Source organism: Neoarius graeffei, chromosome 27 (genome assembly GCF_027579695.1).
Source record: "Neoarius graeffei isolate fNeoGra1 chromosome 27, fNeoGra1.pri, whole genome shotgun sequence".
In the NCBI taxonomy this organism is placed as follows: domain Eukaryota; kingdom Metazoa; phylum Chordata; class Actinopteri; order Siluriformes; family Ariidae; genus Neoarius; species Neoarius graeffei.
In genome coordinates, this window is record NC_083595.1 from 18,972,659 (window position 1) to 18,994,475 (window position 21,817).

The 21,817-nt window shown below is 39.7% G+C and overlaps 1 protein-coding gene across 1 annotated transcript in view; it reads right to left on the bottom strand.

Moving 5' to 3' along the window:
* tnnt3b (troponin T type 3b (skeletal, fast)) overlaps positions 1 to 20,533 on the bottom strand; it is a 69,881-nt gene extending 49,348 nt beyond the window's left edge. The window contains exons 1-8 of the mRNA XM_060911544.1: positions 20,527 to 20,533; positions 20,385 to 20,399; positions 16,863 to 16,943; positions 13,195 to 13,212; positions 11,024 to 11,042; positions 10,693 to 10,738; positions 10,341 to 10,457; positions 9,868 to 9,945 (exon numbers count right to left, since the gene is read on the bottom strand). Of these exons, the coding sequence (XP_060767527.1) occupies positions 9,868 to 9,945; positions 10,341 to 10,457; positions 10,693 to 10,738; positions 11,024 to 11,042; positions 13,195 to 13,212; positions 16,863 to 16,943; positions 20,385 to 20,399; positions 20,527 to 20,533 (381 nt within the window). The remainder of the gene's footprint in view (positions 1 to 9,867; positions 9,946 to 10,340; positions 10,458 to 10,692; positions 10,739 to 11,023; positions 11,043 to 13,194; positions 13,213 to 16,862; positions 16,944 to 20,384; positions 20,400 to 20,526) is intronic.
* Between the last annotated feature and the right edge of the window lie 1,284 nt (positions 20,534 to 21,817).

Genomic DNA, 21,817 nt, shown 5'->3' on the forward strand with positions numbered 1-21,817 from the left:
CAGCTCATATTGGCCATCGGCTGACTCTGACCTCTAAATATCGGTATCGGCATCGGCTTTAGAAAAACCCATATCGGTCGACCTCTACACACTAGACAGCGTTTCTGTAGAGAGCATGCACTCTAGACAGCGTTTCTGTAGAGAGCTGCTCTCTACAGAAACGCTGTCTAGAGTGCATGCTCTCTACAGAAACGCTGTCTAGTATGTATGCTCTCTGAGAGCATACTAGTGGCCCTTTTCCACTACCCTTTTTCAGCTCACTTCAGCTCGCTTCAGCTCACTTCAGCCCGACACGGCTCGCATTTCGACTACCAAAAACCAGCACGACTCAGCTCGCTTCAGCCCTGCTTAGCCCCTAAAACTCGCACCATCTTGGAGTAGGGCTGAAGCGAGCCAAACCGAGCCGAGTGAGGCTGGGGGCGTGAGCAGACACTCCTCTGTGCACTGATTGGTGAGGAGGAGTGTCCTCACATGCCCACACACGCCCCGCGAGTGCGCTGGGATCTGTAAACACCGTAAACCCGGAAGGAGAAGAATTACGAATTACGAGAATTTCTGAAGCCTTATGCGCCTCGCCTCATCTATATGCTCTTGCCAGTATCTGTCCGCGTTGTCGGTGACAACAAGCCACAGCACCAAGACCAGCAACACTAACGACTCCATGTTTATTGTTTACTATCCGGGTCGTGAGACTACCGCTTAAAAGATCACTGATGTCACTGTTTGCACTGCTTAACGACATCACCTGACGTCCACCCACTTTCGCTAACTCCACCCAATGTGTCCACCCACTTCCAGCCAGCACAGTTCAGCGCGGTTGTAGTCGAAATGCAACTCCAACAGCCCCGCTCAGCCCGACTCAGCACGGCACGGCTCAGCCCGACTCAGCCGCGTTTGTAGTGGAAAAGCGGCAATACTAGACAGCGTTTCTGTAGAGAGCATGCGCACTAGACAGAGTTTCTGTAGAGAGCATGCGCACTAGACAGAGTTTCTGTAGAGAGCATGCGCACTAGACAGAGTTTCTGTAGAGAGCATGCGCACTAGACAGAGTTTCTGTAGAGAGCATGCGCACTAGACAGAGTTTCTGTAGAGAGCATGTGCACTAGACAGAGTTTCTGTAGAGAGCATGCGCACTAGACAGAGTTTCTGTAGAGAGCATGCGCACTAGACAGCATTTCTGTAGAGAGCATGCGCACTAGACAGCGTTTCTGTAGAGAGCATGCGCACTAGACAGCGTTTCTGTAGAGAGCATGCGCACTAGACAGCGTTTCTGTAGAGAGCATGCGCACTAGACAGCGTTTCTGTAGAGAGCATGCGCAATAGACAGCGTTTCTGTAGAGAGCATGCGCACTAGACAGCGTTTCTGTAGAGAGCATGCGCACTAGACAGCGTTTACGTACAACCCCGATTCCAAAAAAGTTGGGACAAAGTACAAATTGTAAATAAAAACAGAATGCAATGATGTGGAAGTTTCGAAATTACATATTTTATTCAGAATAGAACATAGATGACATATCAAATATTTAAACTGAGAAAATGTATCATTTAAAGAGAAAAATTAGGTGATTTTAAATTTCATGACAACAACACATCTCAAAAAAGTTGGGACAAGGCCATGTTTACCACTGTGAGACATCCCCTTTTCTCTTTACAACAGTCTGTAAACGTCTGGGGACTGAGGAGGCAAGTTGCTCAAGTTTAGGGATAGGAACATTAACCCATTCTTGTCTAATGTAGGATTCTAGTTGCTCAACTGTCTTAGGTCTTTTTTGTCATATCTTCCATTTTATGATGCAGCAAATGTTTTCTATGGGTGAAAGATCTGGACTGCAGGCTGGCCAGTTCAGTACCTGGACCCTTCTTCTACGCAGCCATGATGCTCTAATTGATGCAGTATGTGGTTTGACATTGTCATGTTGGAAAATGCAAGGTCTTCCCTGAAAGAGACGTCATCTGGATGGGAGCATATGTTGCTCTAGAACCTGGATATACCTTTCAGCATTGATGGTGTCTTTCCAGATGTGTAAGCTGCCCATGCCACATGCAACCCCATACCATCAGAGATGCAGGCTTCTGAACTGAGTGCTGATAACAACTTGGGTCGTCCTTCTCCTCTTTAGTCCAAATAACACGGCGTCCCTGATTTCCATAAAGAACTTCAAATTTTGATTTGTCTGACCACAGAACAGTTTTCCACTTTGCCACAGTCCATTTTAAATGAGCCTTGGCCCAGAGAAGACGTCTGCGCTTCTGGATCATGTTTAGATATGGCTTCTTCTTTGAACTATAGAGTTTTAGCTGGCAACAGCGGGTGGCACGGTGAATTGTGTTCACAGATAATGTTCTCTGGAAATATTCCTGAGCCCATTTTGTGATTTCCAGTACAGAAGCATGCCTGTATGTGATACAGTGCCGTCTAAGGGCCCGAAGATCACAGGCACCCAGTATGGTTTTCCGGCCTTGACCCTTACGCACAGAGATTCTTCCAGATTCTCTGAATCTTTTGATTATCATGCACTGTAGATGATGATAATTAAACTCTTTGCAATTTTACACTGTCGAACTTCTTTCTGATATTGCTCCAATGTTTGTCGGTACAGAATTAGGGTGATTGGTGATCCTCTTCCCATCTTTACTTCTGAGAGCCGCTGCCACTCCAAGATGCTCTTTTTATACCCAGTCATATTAATGACCTATTGCCAATTGACCTAATGAGTTGCAATTTGGTCCTCCAGCTGTTCCTTTTTTGTACCTTTAACTTTTCCAGCCTCTTATTGCCCCTGTCCCAACTTTTTTGAGATGTATTGCTGTCATGAAATTTCAAATGAGCCAATATTTGGCATGAAATTTCAAAATGTCTCACTTTTGACATTTGATATGTTGTCTATGTTCTATTGTGAATACAGTATCAGTTTTTGAGATTTGTAAATTATTGCATTCCGTTTTTATTTACAATTTGTACTTTGTCCCAAGGCGGCACGGTGGTGTAGTGGTTAGCGCTGTCGCCTCACAGCAAGAAGGTCCGGGTTCGAGCCCCGTGGCCGGCGAGGGCCTTTCTGTGTGGAGTTTGCATGTTCTCCCCATGTCCATGTGGGTTTCCTCCGGGTGCTCCGGTTTCCCCCACAGTCCCAAGACATGCAGGTTAGGTTAATTGGTGACTCTAAATTGACCGTAGGTGTGAATGTGAATGGTTGTCTGTGTCTATGTGTCAGCCTTGTGATGACCTGGTGATTTGTCCAGGGTGTACCCTGCCTTTCGCCCGTAGTCAGCTGGGATAGGCTCCAGCTTGCCTGCGACCCTGTAGAAGGATAAAGCGGGTAGAGATAATGAGATGAGATGAGACTTTGTCCCAACTTTTTTGGAATCGGGGTTGTAGAGTATACACACTAGACAGCGTTTCTGTAGAGAGCATGCACACTAGACAGCGTTTCTGTAGAGACACTTTCTGTAGAGACGTTTATTTTTGGTTTTGTGCTTTTTGATACGCGTTACATTTTAACGAACTCCTCCTAGGCGGTTTAGTGGATCCGTGCCATATTTGGTATAGCTACCTAATGTTAAGATGTTGCTGATATTAAAATGTGAAGGGATTTACAATATGTTGCAAGATAGTGAAATGGCGAACCAATAAATTTATATGTTACGCCACGCAAACAGGAAGTGAGTCATAAGTTCACCATGCATTGCCTGATACGGTTCAAACTTCACAGGTTATAGTATATCATGGTTCTGAAGATATCCATATGCCCAAAGACACACTATGGTATAGCGCCACCATTTGAACATGGACAGTAATGACTCCATTGTCAAAACACGTGTTACATTTTTACATACTCTTCTGAGGGGGTTTGTTGGATTCATGCCATATGGTATACGTCATGTCAAGATGTTGCTGATTTTAAGTTATGAAGGGATTTGCGATACCTTGGAAGATGTTGAAATGGCGAACCGATAAATTTATGTTATGCCACCTGAACGGGAAGCATGTCATAAATTCACCATGGATTGCCTGATATGGCTAAAAATTCACAGATTATAGGATATGATGGTTCTGATGATATGTACATGCCCGATTTGACCCTCTGGTACAGGGCCACCATTTGGACCTGGACAGAAATGATTCCATTGCATAAAAACTTTGACTCATGAAATTCGGTACTCACATCAGTCCTGGCCACTGCTACTCGGGGATAGAGGCTTGACCCTGTTGTGTCCATTGCACTCCATAGCACCCCCACATGTCATTGAGACTTCTGCTCAGTATGTAGTTTCACCTATCAGTGTCAAAATTGGTAGGTGTGTGGGGTGCCCCAAGATGAACAAAACTGAAATGCACACTGTTTTAGTCAATTGCCTTGTGACAGGATTTCTGTTATCTTGCATGATGTTGAAATGTCGACCCAATAAATTAGTATGTTTCACCATGCAAACAGGAAGTGTGTCATAAATTCACCATGCATTGCCTGATAGAGCTAAAACCTCACAGGTTATAAGACATCAGAGTTCTGATGATATCCCCATGCACAAAGCTTGTGTAGCACCACCATTTGGACCTGGACAGTAATGATTCCATTGCTGATAAACTCTGACTCATGAAATTTGGTACACACATCAGTCATGGCCACTGCTATTCAGGGATGGAGGCTTAGCCCCGGGTGCAATGCCCTATTGTTTTTGGAATGTTCTCGTGTGCGAGGGCCCTTTATCGCCGTTAGCAGCTATATTTATTATTATTATTATTATTAGTTATTAGGGCCCAAGCACTGAGGTGCAGTGCAAAGCCCTATTGTTTTCGGCATGTTTATTATCATTATTATTTTTTAAAAATTCTCTGTGGAAAAACTCATTTTTGAGGCACTTGCGATGCTCGAAAACTCATGAATTTTGGCACACTGATCAAATGTGCATAAAAATCACAAATTTACACTGAGCAAGTGACTGGGCGTGGTCCTCTATAGCACCCCCGAGAACAAGCTATGGTTGAGATGAAGTTGCTTGGATCGGCATGAAATTTGGTGTGATTGATACACTTGTGATACAGGACAAAGTTCACTTAGTTGTATTTGACTCTGCCCAACACGAAGTCAGACATGTTGGATGGAATGTGGGATTTTGAAATATTCCCATGCTGTTTTGAGGGGCTTATGATGGCTAAAAACTCATGGAATTTTGCAAATACACTTGTGCTATCATACAATTTCAGGAGCTATGGTAAATTCGTTGATGTGGGCTTCATTTACTCCATAGCACTGCCTAGTTCAAAAATACAGATTTGACATCCTGTACATATTTGAAAACTCATGAAGTTTGGTAGACACGTCAGTCATGCCTACCACTACTCAGCCATAAGGGCTTGACCCCAGGTGTGTCCAGGAGACTCCTGCCTGGTGTATAGTTTCACCTATCCATGTCAACTTTGGGAGGTGTGTGGAGTGCCAATCATTGAACAAAAGTCCCTATACATTGCATCAGCCATACTCAACAGGAAGTGAGATATTTTTGGTTTTGTGTGTTTTGAAATGTGTTACGTTTTAAGGAACTCCTTCTAGGCTGTTTGTTGGATTCATGCCATATTTGGTCTAAGTCATGTCAAGATGTTGCTGATCTTAAATTGTGAAGGGATTTGTGATATGGCGCAAGATGTTGAATTGGCGAACCAATACATTTATACGTTACGCCATGCAAACAGGAAGTCAATCATAAATTCAGCATGCATTGCCTGATATGGATCAAACTTCACAGGTTATAGGATATTATGGTTCTCAAGATATCCACATGCCCAAAATCACCCTCTGCTATAGCGTCACCATTTGGACATGGACAAGAACAAGGTATGGTTGAGATGAAGTTGCTCAGATCAGCACGAGATTTGGTGTGAACGATACTCTTGTGATACAGGACAAATTTCACTTCATTGTATTTGACTCTGCCCAACAGGAAGTCAGCCATGCTGGACAGAATGTGGGATTTTTAAATTTTCCTGCGCTGTTTTGAGGGGCTTACAGTGGATAAAAAGTCATGAAATTTTGCACATATGTTTTATCCACATGCCCAAAGAAATGCTCTGGTATAGCACCACCATTTATACATGGGCAATATTGACTGTATTGTCAAACCACGTTTTAATATACTCTTCCTAGATTTTTTTTGGATTCATGCCATATTTGGTATATGTCATGTCAAGATGTTGCAGGTTTTAAATTGCAAAGGGATTCGTGATATCTTGCAAGATGTTGAAATGCCAAACCAATAAATTTATGTTACACCACACAAACAGGAAGCATGTCATAAATTCACTGTGCCTGATATGGCTAAAAAAAAAAAAAATCACAGGGTAGAGGATGTCATGGTACTGAAGATCCCCACATGCCCAATTTGGCCTTCTGGTATAGCGCCACCATTTGGATCTGGACAGTAATGATTCCATTGCCTAAAAAAAATTTGACTCATGAAATTTGGTACTCACATCAGTCCTGGACACCGCTACTCAGGGATAGAGGCTTGACCCCAGGTGTGTCCAGGGGACTCCATAGCACCCCCACATGTCATTGAGACTTCTGCCTGGTACACAGTTTCATCTATCTGTGTCAAAATTGGTAGGTGTGTGGAGTGCCCCAAGATGAACAAAACTGAAACGCACATTGTTTTAGCCAATTGACTTGTGACAGGATTTGTGATATCTTGCATGATGTTGAAAAGGCAAACCGATAAATTTGTATGTTTCACCATGTAAAAAGGAAGTGTGTCATAAATTCACCATGCATTGCCTGATGTAGCTAATACTTCACAAGTTATAGGACATCAGGGTTCTGATGATATCCCTATGCCCAAAGTGAGCCTCTCATATAGTGCCACCATTTGAACCTCAATAGTAATTATTCCACTGCTGAAAAATGCTGACTCATGAAATTTGGTACACACATCATTCCTGGCCACTGCTACTCAGGGAAAAATGCTTGACCTCAAGTGTGAGGGCCCTTTATCACCACTAGTGGCTATATTTTATCTGGTGTTTGACTTTATTTTGGTATTTGACACACTGAATGTGTGTCTTGAAATGAACTCTTGTACTATTTTACTCAGTTCAGAGCCACAACCTACTCTGTTACTCTGTTACACAATTACTCTGTAATTTTGCTCCCACTTCAATCCAAATTTTACTCTCTAAACTCAAAATAGAGCAAAATTAACTATTTTTGAGGAAAATACTTTTAACTCTAGAAAAATTCCTCAGTCATTTTTCTTGTGTATGCACAACAGCGCATGCATATCAATGGATCTGCTCATAATAAATAGAAGAAATGTTTACACTTACTCGGGTTGCTCTTTAGCTGGATTGAGTCGAAGTTAAAAAAAAAGGCACCGCTCATCATAAAATACAAAGACAATATATGTCATGCTATATTTCATGTTCAAACTGATTTGCTTTATTGTTTTTTTTTGGGGGGGGGTGGATTTTTTGTAAATATACACTCATTATGAATTTCATACCTGTGATATGTTCCAAAAAAGTTTTCCAAAAAACAGGGGCGTGTTTACCACCGTGTTATGTCCTCTTTTCTTTAAACAACACTCAGTAAGCATTTGGGAATGGAAGTCATTTGCTCAATAGTCTGGGGTCTCCACTGTCACATTTTGCACTTCATAATGCACCACACATTTTCAATGGGAGGCAGACAGGTCAATTTAGCACCTGCAGCCTTTTACAATGAAGCTACTCTGTTGTAACATTAGCTTGGTATTGTCTTGCTGGAATAAGTAGGGACATCCCTGAAAAAGACATCATTTGGATTGCAGCATATGTTGCTCCAAAACCTGTATGTACCTTTCAACATTAATGGCACCTTCACAGACATGCAAGTTACTCATGCCATGGGCAGTAAGGGTGTACTGACACTGTGCGATCCGTAATGTCACGTTCGACTAGTGTGATCACTGCGTACCACGCTTGGGTGCAGTTCATTGGACCCCTTGGAAGAGGTGTGCTCTAGCTTGGTTCAGTTGTACTCCTGCACAGTGTGATTGTGAAAAACACGGAACTTGAACACTAGCATCCACTTTTCAATTCATTGGAGAATATTTGGGTTAATAACAGGTCTGGTTCTTACCTTATTGATGAATGCAAATTGTAGTAGCAAATAAAACTGCATCATGATGACATAAGTGCAGTTGGGACTGGAACATAAAGTGCCATGTCAGCACAGGCTAGTGAGGAAGTGTGGAGGGGAGACAATCACTATAGAGAGCAGTACAAGACAATTGTTCCTAGTGTGAGTACATCCTAACACACTCCATAACATCACAGATGCTGGCTCTTGAACTGGCTGGCTGGCTTATCTGGATGGACCAGAGGATACAACATCCATGATTTCCAAAAACTATTTGAAATGTGGACCTGTCAGACCACAGCATATTGTTCATATAGCATATTGTAGCTTCCATATTGTTCCAATCCATCTCAGATGAGCTCAGGCCCAGAGTTGACACTGTTTCTGGATGTTATTGATATATGGCTTTCACTTTGCATGGTAGATGCAGCAATGAACTGTGTTTATCAACAACGGTTTTCCGAAGTGTTCCCAAGTCCATGTAGTAATGTCCTTTATACAATCGTATGGGTTTTTAATGCAGTGCTGTCTGAGGGATCAAAGGTCATAGGCATTAGGTGCTGGGTTTCAACCTTGTCCATTACATGCACAAATTTCCCTGGATTCTCTGAATATTTTGATGATATTATGGATTGTCAATGGTGAAATTCCTAAATTCCATTCAATTATATGTTGAGTAACATTGTTCTTAAACTATTGGGCTATTTGCCCACGCAGCTTTTCACAAAGTGGTGAACTTCACTCCATCCTTGCTTGTGAACGACTAAACCTTTCTAATTACCAATTAACCTGTTTACCTGTAGAATGTTCCAAACAGATTTTTGAGCATTCCACAACTTTTCCAGTCTTTATTTTTTAACCTGTCCCAAACTTTTTTTGTAATGTGTTGCTAGCAGAGTGAGTGTACATTTACAAAAAAGAAAAGAAAAACACCACACACCCAATAAAGTTTCAGTTTGAACATTAAGTATCTTGTCTTTGTATTGCATTCAACTGAATATAGGTTGAAAGGATTTGCAAATCATTGCATTCTGTTTTTATTTACATTGTATATAGCATCTCAATGGTTTTGGAATTGGGGTTGTAGAAACACAGTACATACGGTATATATTATGTGCATCACATATAAACATATTGCACATGCAGATGCACATGGCCAATGTTATTCTCATCTCATCTCATCTCATCTCATTATCTCTAGCCGCTTTATCCTTCTACAGGGTCGCAGGCAAGCTGGAGCCTATCCCAGCTGACTACGGGCGAAAGGCGGGGTACACCCTGGACAAGTCGCCAGGTCATCACAGGGCTGACACATAGACACAGACAACCATTCACACTCACATTCACACCTACGGTCAATTTAGAATCACCAGTTAACCTAACCTGCATGTCTTTGGACTGTGGGGGAAACCGGAGCACCCGGAGGAAACCCACGCGGACACGGGGAGAACATGCAAACTCCACACAGAAAGGCCCTCGCCGGCCCCGGGGCTCGAACCCAGGACCTTCTTGCTGTGAGGCGACAGCGCTAACCACTACACCACCGTGCCGCCCCGCCAATGTTATTCATCCAATAAAAAGTCTATAATTTAATAGATAAAGTAATAGCAAATATTAACATTTAACCAAAAATATTCCTTTTATTTATTAGTATTTTTGTTAATTTGTCTTTATCCTTCAGGGATTATGACATTTTTAACATCTCCATATTTTTTATAATATGTAGGAATCTACGATACTACACACTAGTGTAACACACCTCACGTCTTGCTTGCCGTTCTTTGTCCTTTTCAGCACGGATCCTCTGCTGCTCTGCTCTCTCAGCCCTACGTTTCTCCTACACACAAACGCACACACAGAAATAGTTGTACAATATTAAAATGTATGTATATGACCTTGAAACTAGCTTTAGCTAGACAGAAAATATCAACATGTTTAAATCACTTACACTTACTTATGATATTTTGGCAGCATTTTTGTTTTGGGCTGGTAACTAGAGAGGGTGGCATACTGCTAAAGGGTATCCAGTTTAGTTGTGAGCTTGGGTTACTGTCCTTGCAGTTTTCTGTGTTTTGCCCATGTCTCCTTAATCGCCTCTAGGTGTGAATGTGTATGCATTGTGCCCTGCAATGAACTAGTGTCCATTCTAATGTGTTTTAGCAGTAGGATGCACCTGATCCTGAGCAAGGATAAGGAGGTTATTGAAGCTCAATGGGAAATAAAGATACTTACAATTCTGTCCTTCAGGGCAATAAGTTCCTCCTCCTCCCTTTTCCTGCATTCAAAGTGGGCATCAATGAGCGCCTGCAGCTCAATGAGATCCTTATTCTGACGCTTTTTCTGGATGTCCTGTTACACACATTCATATCCACATACAAGTTAACAATTTGTCTTACATCATGGATTGTTGTATAGACAAGCACCAAACAAACAGTGTAACTTCTGAGTGCCAACTATCTCTTATCTATGAAATTGTTTCAAATCTGCTGTAAGTCATAAGGAACAAGACATTGTATGAAGAGGGGGAAATATTATGTTTACAGGTGAACTCCAGACAGCATTAAATGCAATGATATTGGCTTACATCAAAGTCTACTTTCTCTCCCTCTGGGATTTTTGGTGCACTGGGTCTGAACAGACAGAGATAAGTCACACACACACACACACACGAGAATGGCTAAGAGTGACTGCCTGAAGTTTTGGATGCTTCAACTATGTTTAAAACAAACACGCTATTTCAGTCCACGAATATTCGTTTTTGTTTGTGTACACATGTACACAATTTTTTTTTTCAGCATATCACTGTATTATGGTATACTGCAACATACTGCATTCATTTTTCAGAAGAAAGCAATATAAATTACTGCACTTTAAAGTGTAACGTTTAGTGAGCATTTATTGGTACATTTACTTACCTGAATTTTGGCTTTTCCTCTATATATATGAAGATAAAAACAGGAAGAGGTTCACATTACATTATTAGGGAAATTTGCTTAAAAATTATCCAATGAGCTGTAACAATGCAAGTCATTATTTCACTGAATCTTTCTCAACTGCTCAGAACTCTGTAAAATTATAAAACAATAATTATCAAAAGATAGAAGATAGAAAAACATCTTATTTTAAATCACAATATCAATGTTGGAATATGCTGAAATATTAAATATACCAAAAACACAATTTTAGCAAACAGAGAGCGGTAATAAGAGGCGATAAAAGGTTACTACCTTTTATCGCCTCTTAATACCACTCTCTCTTTCATATTTCATTAAGAGTACTCAAATCTGCTGTAAATATTAAGCAACTAATTAAAATTTGCCACTGTAAGTCCCACATTGACACCGATTTTTACAGCCACCCACTACATATATGCACTGACATACACAAAATGGGCCTAACATTCATATTTTCATGTTTTTATATTATTGCTTTTTAACAAAAATCATAAATTAAAAAAAACAGTTAAAATTTCACTAGCAAATGTGATCAGATGCACTCCTCATTGTATCATGGGTGCAAGTATAAAATTTTCAGAAACCTGAAAAGTCTGACAAAGTGCATGGTGCAGCCATGCAGAGGGGGTTACAAAGGGGGGTGAGCCCCTCTTAGGGCTTGAAAAAAAAATTTAATTACAAGTTTAAATGGTTGTCTCTCATGCAAACATTTATAATACTAATAGTTATATGATTTGCATATTCACATCAAATGTTTAATACATTTCATCAATTCATCTGAAATAACAATATTTCAAGTACAAGGCTTGATATCTCAAAACATCTAGCAACTACTAATTTAAATGTTGAAACAACTATTTTTAATATGCTTTTGCTGTGATACCTTTTTTACAATATATACACAGCTTGAGTTAAAATAAGGGGCCACATGTCTTGATGTCCTCAGAAACTCCTGGATTTTAGCAAATAACAAGATTCAGCTTTTTCCATATACAAAGATATCTATATTTTATAATCCATTACTGACTACAAATGAGTTTTCAACCTAACAACCACATTAGAAAAGATGATAAAAAGCTAACAAACTTATTCCAAGACCTACCTTTAAGTTAATAACTGAAAGATAATCAAATGTAAAAAAAAAAAAAATGTTTTATAAAAGCAGATACATGTGAAACATGATATCACACATGTATAACACCGTGAAACAACAGGCTAGTCAGGACTGCTCATCGGTGAGCGGCGTATAAATTGAATGAGGTTTGTGGCGAAGATGAGATAAAAAGATTTGTCTCGTGCAGAGACTGTGTCGCGGTAACCCAGTAATACACTGAGAGTGAGACAGTGAGAGGGCCACTCCTATACCCCCCCCCCCCCCCCCCCCAAAAAAAAAAATCTCACCACATGATTTGGAAAAATGACTTTTTCAGAACCGAAAAAAAATGGAGCTTCCAGCACATGCCGGAAAACTTGCACCCATGTTGTATTGTAGATTTTAGAACAACTTTATAATCAAGTGAACACAGTCAATTATACCAATATAAAAACTATATTTAACAATAAAAATATAACATTCATAAATGTGAGTGTACAAATTTCAAGATCACCATTTCCTCCAGTCTAGCAATTCATTTATTCACCATTCAGGTGAGTGTTAACATTAAATATCATTAAACATGTGTCTATGACTTGCTGGGACTAACATACTGTCAAGAATATTTGGAGTTACTGACTAATTTGGGAGTTGTTAAATAGCCATCAAACCTAAAACAAAAGCTCTTAAATGATCAATGTTTCAAGCAGAGAATACAAACATGTCTTCCAATACTGTGGTATATTTCATGCAAAAAGAAAGCAAGGCTGATATAAGCAATGGATTTGCTGAACAGTTAATGTAAATGTGAGCACTGCATATTCCTTCACCCTTTTAACACCTTCCTTGAACATTTGCCAAACTACAGGCTGTGTTACCTGTAAAGTTACAGAGCTATTGAGTGTCTTTAAGAGGTAAGTGTAGAAATATATCTGCACTTCTCATGTCTTTGTATGGCCTCCATTCATGGGTGACCTTTCCCCTGTGCCTCACCAGCAAACAGAATTACAAATGTATTGTAGGAAAATTACCAACATACCTTCCTCTTCATAGGCCTCTGCATGCAAGCATTGAAAATGAAATCAAAAGCAGAACAAATAATATTAGCAAGACATGGTGCCTTTTTTGACCCAGAGCAAATCTGTACTTTTAGATGCAAAATAAACACAAACTGCTGTGTTGAGATAGAAAAGAGGTCACAAAGAAAACATATATTAGAACACCACAAACAGTATCCCCAAATGGACGACTACTTATTTTTCCCCTTCTTATTATTATTATTGCTGAAATTTCTTGGAAACACTGGTTGAAAATGTGGGTTAGATTTGCCTGATATTTGTGTACAATTAGAGTCATAACTCTGCCAAAAGAATGTTGATGATTTTAAATGTTACATATGTTACAATGACGGCAGCACGGTGGTGTAGTGGTTAGCGCTGTCGCCTCACAGCAAGAAGGTCCGGGTTCGAGCCCCGTGGCTGGCAAGGGCCTTTCTGTGCGGAGTTTGCATGTTCTCCCCGTGTCCGCGTGGGTTTCCTCCGGGTGCTCCGGTTTCCCCCACAGTCCAAAGACATGCAGGTTAGGTTAACTGGTGACTCTAAATTGACCGTAGGTGTGAATGTGAGTGTGAATGGTTGTCTGTGTCTATGTGTCAGCCCTGTGATGATCTGGCGACTTGTCCAGGGTGTACCCCGCCTTTCACCCGTAGTCAGCTGGGATAGGCTCCAGCTTGCCTGCGACCCTGTAGAAGGATAAAGCGGCTAGAGATAATGAGATAATGAATGAGATGTTACAATGACATACAATATTATACATATTATGAAACTGATAAAAAAATAAGACCACAACAGTTTTTAGTATGGTGACATCATACCAAATTCTGATCAATTAAATTTTGAAATATGAATTGATTTTCTTGATCCAAATGTGTGTCTGTTAATAGAAGCTTTATGCTAACAGCATCAGGAGAAGGAGCAGTAATCAGTTTTCTATTAAGTCAGTTCTTTGCTTTATGCAAGTGGAAGCAGTGCTAATGTGGCAGAAACAGAATGTGTATATGACTGTTATCTTATTGATTTAATGCTTAATAGAAGCATGTTAGATGTAGTTTAGAGCCATGCCTTGTGGGCTGGAGTTTGTTTGATTGATTGCTTTATTTTGTTTTTGTTTTTCTCCACAGTGATTGTACAGGGACACTATCTAATACAGACATCTCATCTCATCTCATTATCTCTAGCTGCTTTATCCTGTTCTACAGGGTTGCAGGCAAGCTGGAGCCTATCCCAGCTGACTACAGGCGAAAGGCGGGGTACACCCTGGACAAGTCGCCAGGTCATCACAGGGCTGACACATAGACACAGACAACCATTCACACTCACATTCACACCTATGGTCACTTTAGAGTCACCAGTTAACCTAACCTGCATGTCTTTGGACTGTGGGGGAAACCGGAGCACCCAGAGGAAACACACGCAGACACAGGGAGAACATGCAAACTCCGCACAGAAAGGCCCTCGCCGGCCACAGGGCTCGAATCCAGACCTTCTTGCTGTGAGGCGACAGCGCTAACCACTACACCACCATGCTGCCTAATCAGTTCATATTTAATCAAAGTTAAATAATAAATGAATACATTTTTGTATATTTAATGTAGTACCTATTAGCCCCACTGATACACATTACAAAACATTTTTTAATACTTTACATCAATACTTTTTGCAAAATTGGTGTAAATAAACTTCACAAGCCCACAGTGCACAGCACAGTCCCATACCTAGGATTCAGTGGTGGCTGGTAGTCTTTCAAACAGGGGAGGCTGGTCAGTTACGATATTTCCAGATTTTAAAAGAAAAAAGAAAAAACACATCAATTTTGCCCATACTTTTGCCTCTGATCTGGCTGATTGTTGGCAGGGTCACAAACTGTAAAATAACAGGTTCTTTTGGCCCATTAGCCTACTGTCCAATATACATGATGGTGGTGTTGGGGGGGGGGTATATTTTAACATTTTATATTTTAAAATTGTGGCATGTTGTTTAAAAATTGATCATTATTGAAAGCAGCTCTTTGTCAGGAACCTCAGCAGTAACAGCAGAGTGTTCTGGAATAGACACAAGCACTGACCTTGGGGAGCCAAACATAGAGCTGGGTGCCACACATTTCATTCAATGACACTTTCCCTATATTTTACTTATTTTGACTGAGAAATGTTTTATTGACAATTTTGATAACCCTTCACTTTTAATCCAGGTCTGTAGTGTGAAATGTTCTCGGCTGTGTTTTTGTTTAAAAATGTTTTCCAAATTGTAGCTGTGTTTAATTCATATCCAGAGAAATATATATTCCAATATAATATACTCAGCATAAACATTTTAAATAGATTCTATATTTTTGGTCCATCCATGACATATTACTAAAGTAGCCTATTTACTGTTGTTGATGTGGGTCACTTGCTGTTAGCCAATTCACTTTCTCATACCAGGAGAGCTGAAAGGAACGAGTATTATTCCCTACCTTTTTCACCAAGTCAATTTGAGGCGTTGGTCTACCCTGCTCTTTAATTTTAATTTTTTCCTCGAAAGGAAGACTGGCAAATGGCTTCGCCAAAATTAAATCAGCAATGCTTAGCATCCGTGCGCAGCTTTCTTGCTAGCTGACTAGCCCCCTCAAGTTCAAGTTCAGTCACTCAAATAAACGAAATTTCTGGAACTAAGATAGCAAACTTGACAACACTATATTTACACTTTATTTACAATGAAAATATATACAAACTAAAAAAGCTGGTAGAAACCGTATGTAATGAATGAAATCGAAATGTAAGCCGATCTCTTACAATACACCACAGCACTTGCAAATCTGCATGGGACTGAACTGAAATTCACCGCTGCCTGTCTATATTTGAAACAAGCTGTCAATCAAAGAAAATATCCGGCCACTTTCACCAATCACCAGTCTCCTCGCGGAAACTACCATGTCCCTCCCACTGTGAGGCTTGGAGTCCGTGGGTGGGCATTTTCGCAGTATTTGTCCAATAACCATCTTGCATTTTGAGATTGAAAGCGCATAGCTCCCAAATGCCATTGAGGTCCACTGAGGCTGGGCTGCATCGCGTTGTCACGAGGGGGGAAAAACTCACGCACGCATTAGGCGAACTGGGGAAAGTTATAACGGAATGATTTCGCACTGTAGTTGGGTTGAGCACATATATTTCTATGATTCTGGATCTGAAATAGCAATGTTATAAGGTCGGCTATAACATAAGCCTAGCGCAATTCATCCTACACGATGTTCGTCATTTTTAGAGGAGGCTGAGCCTCCCTCATTGTCTTAGAGCAATCGCCCATGCTAGGATTGGGTTAGATGATAACTTTTAGCAACATGCAGCATCAGTTATAAAAACCCATCCTTGTCAATGTCCATAAAATCACAAGTAATCATCTGAATTATAATAAATATTACATAAATACATTAATAGGTTTAGGAAAGACCCTCATCTTCATCAGCCATTCTTCTTTATCAAAAGGAGAATTTTGCTGTGAATGAATACTTATGAAGAGGTGATATTTGGCTTGGCTTGGTAGCTAAATTAGCTAGTTATTTTTATAACTTGATTTGAGGAGTAGGTTGACCTGCACTATAAGAAAACTGTAGTTCTGATTTCAGGTGAGAATAGGTAAGGAAGGATGAATGAATATCCATGCCACATACCTTCCTCATGCACCTCTGGTTCTGCCTCAGGTTCTTCCTCAGGCTCAGCCTCTGGGGCTACCTCTACATCTAATACCTCTTCTAATGCCACATGCAGCAAAGCAATCAGAAGAAAGGAATGATGACATTTATCAGATTGAAAAATAAACAGACAGCACAGTTAGTGATGAAAGATGAAGCAGAGTCAGAGAAAGAAGGAGAAAAAGCAAGATGAGTAAGTTTGAGCACACAAGGATGATGGGAGAACTGACAATCATGAGATCCTTTTGTCCACAAGATGCCATATTCAATGCTAGAATAAACACTTCTTAACATCTCATCTCATTATCTCTAGCCGCTTTATCCTGTTCTACAGGGTCGCAGGCAAGCTGGAGCCTATCCCAGCTGACTATGGGCGAAAGGCGGGATACACCCTGGACAAGTCACCAGGTCATCACAGGGCTGACACATAGACACAGACAACCACTTCTTAACATAAAAGATGTAATACAGCAGAAGTAGGGTGGGGGTACAGTGGTGCTTGAATTTTGTGAACCCTTTAGAATTTTCTATATTTCTGCATAAATATGAACTAAAACAACATCAGATTTTCACACAAGTACTAAAAGTAGATAAAGAGAACCCAGTTAAACAAATGAGACAAAAATACTATACTTGGCCATTTATTTATTGAGGCAAATGATCCAATATTACATTTCTGTGAGTGGCAAAAGTATGTGAACCTTTGCTTCCAATATCTGGTGTGACCCCCTTGTGCAGCAATAACTGCAACTAAATGTTTCCGGTAACTGTTGATCAGTCCTGCACACCGGCTTGGAGGAATTTCAGCCCATTTCTCCATACAGAACAGCTTCAACTCTGGGATATTGGTGGGTTTCCTCACATGAACTGTTTGCTTCAGGTCCTTCCACAACATTTCGATTGGATTAACATCACGACTTTGACTTGGCCATTCCAAAACATTAACTTTATTTTTCTTTAACCATTCTTTGGTAGAGTGACTTGTGTGCTTAGGGTCATTGTCTTGGTGCATGACCCACCTTCTCTTGAGATTCAGTTCAAGGACAGATGTACTGACATTTTCCTTTAGAATTCACTGGTATAATTCAGAATTCATTGTTCCATCAGGTGATGACAAGCCGTCCTGGCTCAGATGCAGTAAAACAGGCCCAAACCATGATACTTCCACCAACATATTTCACAGATGGGATAAGGTTCTTATGCTGGAATGCAATGTTGTCCTTTCTCCAAATATAATGCTTCTCATTTAAACTAAAAAGTTCTATTTTGGTCTCATCCATCCACAAAACATTTTTCCAATAGCCTTCTGGCTTGTCCACGTGATCTTTAGCAAACTGCAGACAAGCAGCAATGTTCTTTTTGGAGAGCAGTGGCTTTCTCCTTGCAACCCTGCCATGCACACCATTGTTGTTCAGTGTTCTGCTGATGGTTAACTCATGAACTTTAACATTTGCCAATGTGAGAGAGGCCTTCAGTTGCTTAGAAGTTACCCTGGGGTCCTTTGTGACCTCGCTGACTATTACACGCCTTGCTCTTGGAGTGATCTTTGTTGGTTGACCACTCCTGGGGAGAGTAACAATGGTCTTGAATTTCCTCCATTTGTACACAATCTGTCTGACTGTGGATTGGTTGAGTCCAAACTCTTTAAAGATGGTTTTGTAACCTTTTACAGCCTGATGAGCATCAACAACACTTTTTCTGAAGTCCTCAGAAATCTCATTTGTTCATGCCATGACACACTTCCACAAACATGTGTTGTGAAGATCAGACTTTGATAGATCCCAGTTCTTTAAATAAAACAGGGTGCCCACTCACACCTGATTGTCATCCCACTGATTGAAAACACCTGATTCTAATTCCACCTTCAAATTAACTGCTAATCCTAGAGGTTCACATACGTTTGCCACTCACAGATATGTAATATTGGATTTTCTTCAATAAATAAATGACAAAGTATAATATTTTTGTCTCATTTGTTTAACTGGTTTCTCTTTACTTTTAGGACTTGTGTGAAAATCTGATGATGTTTTAGGTCATATTTATACAGAAATATAGAAAATTCTAAAGGGTTTACAAACTTTCAAGCACCACTGTATATCAGTACTTTGTAACTGAGTTCAAATAGGGGCCATAGAGACTGTTCAGTCAGTCCTTAATTCTAAAACGCTCAGCTTTATTGCTGGAATTATCTATCTATCTATCTATCTATCTATCTATCTATCTATCTATCTATCTATCTATCTATCTATCTATCAATTTTGTCTTTGTCTTGTCTTTTAAATGGCTTTGGTAAAAATCATCTGACAAAAAGATCAATTCTCGCTAAATAAATAAACATTTTAAATGTATAAATTATTATTATTATTATCCATCCATCCATCCATTATCCATAACTACTTATGCTGTCGCAGGCAAGCTGGAGCCTATCCCAGCTGACTATGGGCAAGAGGCGGGGTACACCCTGGACAAGTCGCCAGATCATCACAGGGCTGATACTTACAGACAAACAACCATTCACACTCACACTCACACCTACAGTCAATTTAGAGCCACCAATTAGCCTAACCTGCATGTCTTTGGACTGTGGGGAAACCGGACCACCCGGAGGAAACCCACACAGACACGGGGAGAACATGCAAACTCTACACAGAAAGGCCCTCATCGGTCACTGGGTTCAAACCCAGGACCTTCTTGCTGTGAGGCGACAGTGCTAACCACTACACCATCATGCTTGCCCCATTATAATAATAAGAAGAAATTATTATTTACATTTCTTAATTTATAGGTTTAAAATCTTTATTTTTCTGTAAAGCTGGTTTGATCGAATAAGATCAAAATCTAATAAGTCCTACCATTAGGTTATATTTTATATTCAGCTGAGTTTTAAAAAGTAATTCATCTAAATATAATGTTGTAGATTGTCTTGACAGTTTTTGGAATTCTCCTTTCATACCGATTCATGTGAACATTTGATTAAAAAGTACAAGCACAACAGTTAACACAAGCACCCTCAAGTCTGACACAAGCATTAGTTGTGTCCTTCATTGTCGAATAATTGTATTTTGCTTGTTTAGCAACTGAAGATAAAATGCTCTAATTTTAGATCAGGTTAACAGCCAGTTGAATGTTTTACATATGGGAGCTTCCATTGAGGCTAGATTAATCTGCTAAATTTAGTTACTTTTTAGAGTCTGTATGGGGGCCACAGAGTCACTAGTTCAGCTCAAATAAGTTCAGTTTTAAATTCAGTTTTCCTTTTTATAGTCACATACAACCAAAGAAAGTTTAGTTTAGTTTAATACATTAGTCTACGCACTATTTGTGGGATGGTGGGCTTTAACCATTGTTATTTGATTATCTCAGGGTGAATATCACACAATTGAGAAACATAGTGCAATTTGGAGAAAGCTTAAGAATCAGGCATCTTGAAAATATTAGCGTGGAAATGTGGATAGATCAGTATTGTGTAAAAATATATAATATTTTTAGTTTTTCTGTTACCTTCCTCTTCAACCTCTTGATTTGCCAGAAAAGAAAGCAATGGACACACAAAATTAACATTATATTTGATATTACTTCTAATAATATATAATAGAATGATATATTAATAATAATAGTTATAATAGAATTCATGCACACATACCAATCATCTACTCAGCAGTCTGCTGTGAGTGTAGTGTTTTTTCAAAGAGCACAATTCACTCAGTGACTGGTTATTTTATTATTAACTAAAGCATAAACAGCCCAGAGGACTTCATTAATGTGTGACCTTTAGAGCAAAAGAACCACACCGCACCAAAAGGTGACCTGAATTTTCCTATACAATAGATGTTGATAAATAGGTTTCTCAGATTCAGGAGCAGAGGACAACATACCAGTTTTAAATTTTATTTCAAAAACAATAGTGAGCATTATCTCAACACAATATTTCTAATAAATAAATTTATAAAATGATTGGTATGCAGGTTCCTTTTATGTGATATCTCTGATTTTCCAACATGAGCAGTAGTAACCCAATATTGTGGGTACTATTAATGTGCCTACATTTTAAATCACAACTGGAAAGCTAATGATATAACTTATTACTTTGAAGGAGAAGAAGAAGAAATTCAACTCACCCTCAACCTCACTGAAAAAAGTAAACAAACAAATAAACACATCATCATGTTTTCAACTGAATAATGCAATGTGAACAAAAAAGTAAAAAATACTCACATATCCTCTGTGTCAGACATAATGTTCACAGACTTCACACCTAAAACAGAAGAGGCATACTTCCTCAGCAAGTATAGAATAAACTATGAGATTAGTATTTACTTCATGATTGTGCTCTTGTCACAGAGAAGCAGTTCTTATACGATATGTATAGTGACTAACACCTTGATGAGATGGCATATCTGAATCACCAATTAATCTGGTCAGCTATCCATTGATGAATATTGTTGTTCCCATTTGTAATGCTTTATGCAGTTTTGGAAGTGTCATATTGGCAGTTATCTGGTCATTTTTAAGGGTTACAGTTCTTAACACTGATCTCTAATGGAGATCAAGTGATCATGAAGAGCATTTTGGCACATGAGGGCTTTAGTGCCCTCCTTAGATGTGTTCTGTCATATACAGCCCTAGCACAGCTGCAGAAATTTGGGGGGATTATCAGAAGATCATGTATCCTGGAACAACCCCTCCATGATCCCCTCTGTGGACATATGAGGGCAAAGTCTTCAACAAACATTTATCAAATTAAATAACAGATGTTATTCATGGCCATATTACTGAACTTCTGAAATTAGCACAATGGCTTGAATGGTTTGCATGTAACTAATAAAGGCAAGCTGATTAAGGTAGGGTTTTCAAATTCCTCAATTATAGATTCTTCCAGTGTTCTTTATAGAACTAACTAGTTGACAAGTATTCTTTTGGTGATTGTGTAATGT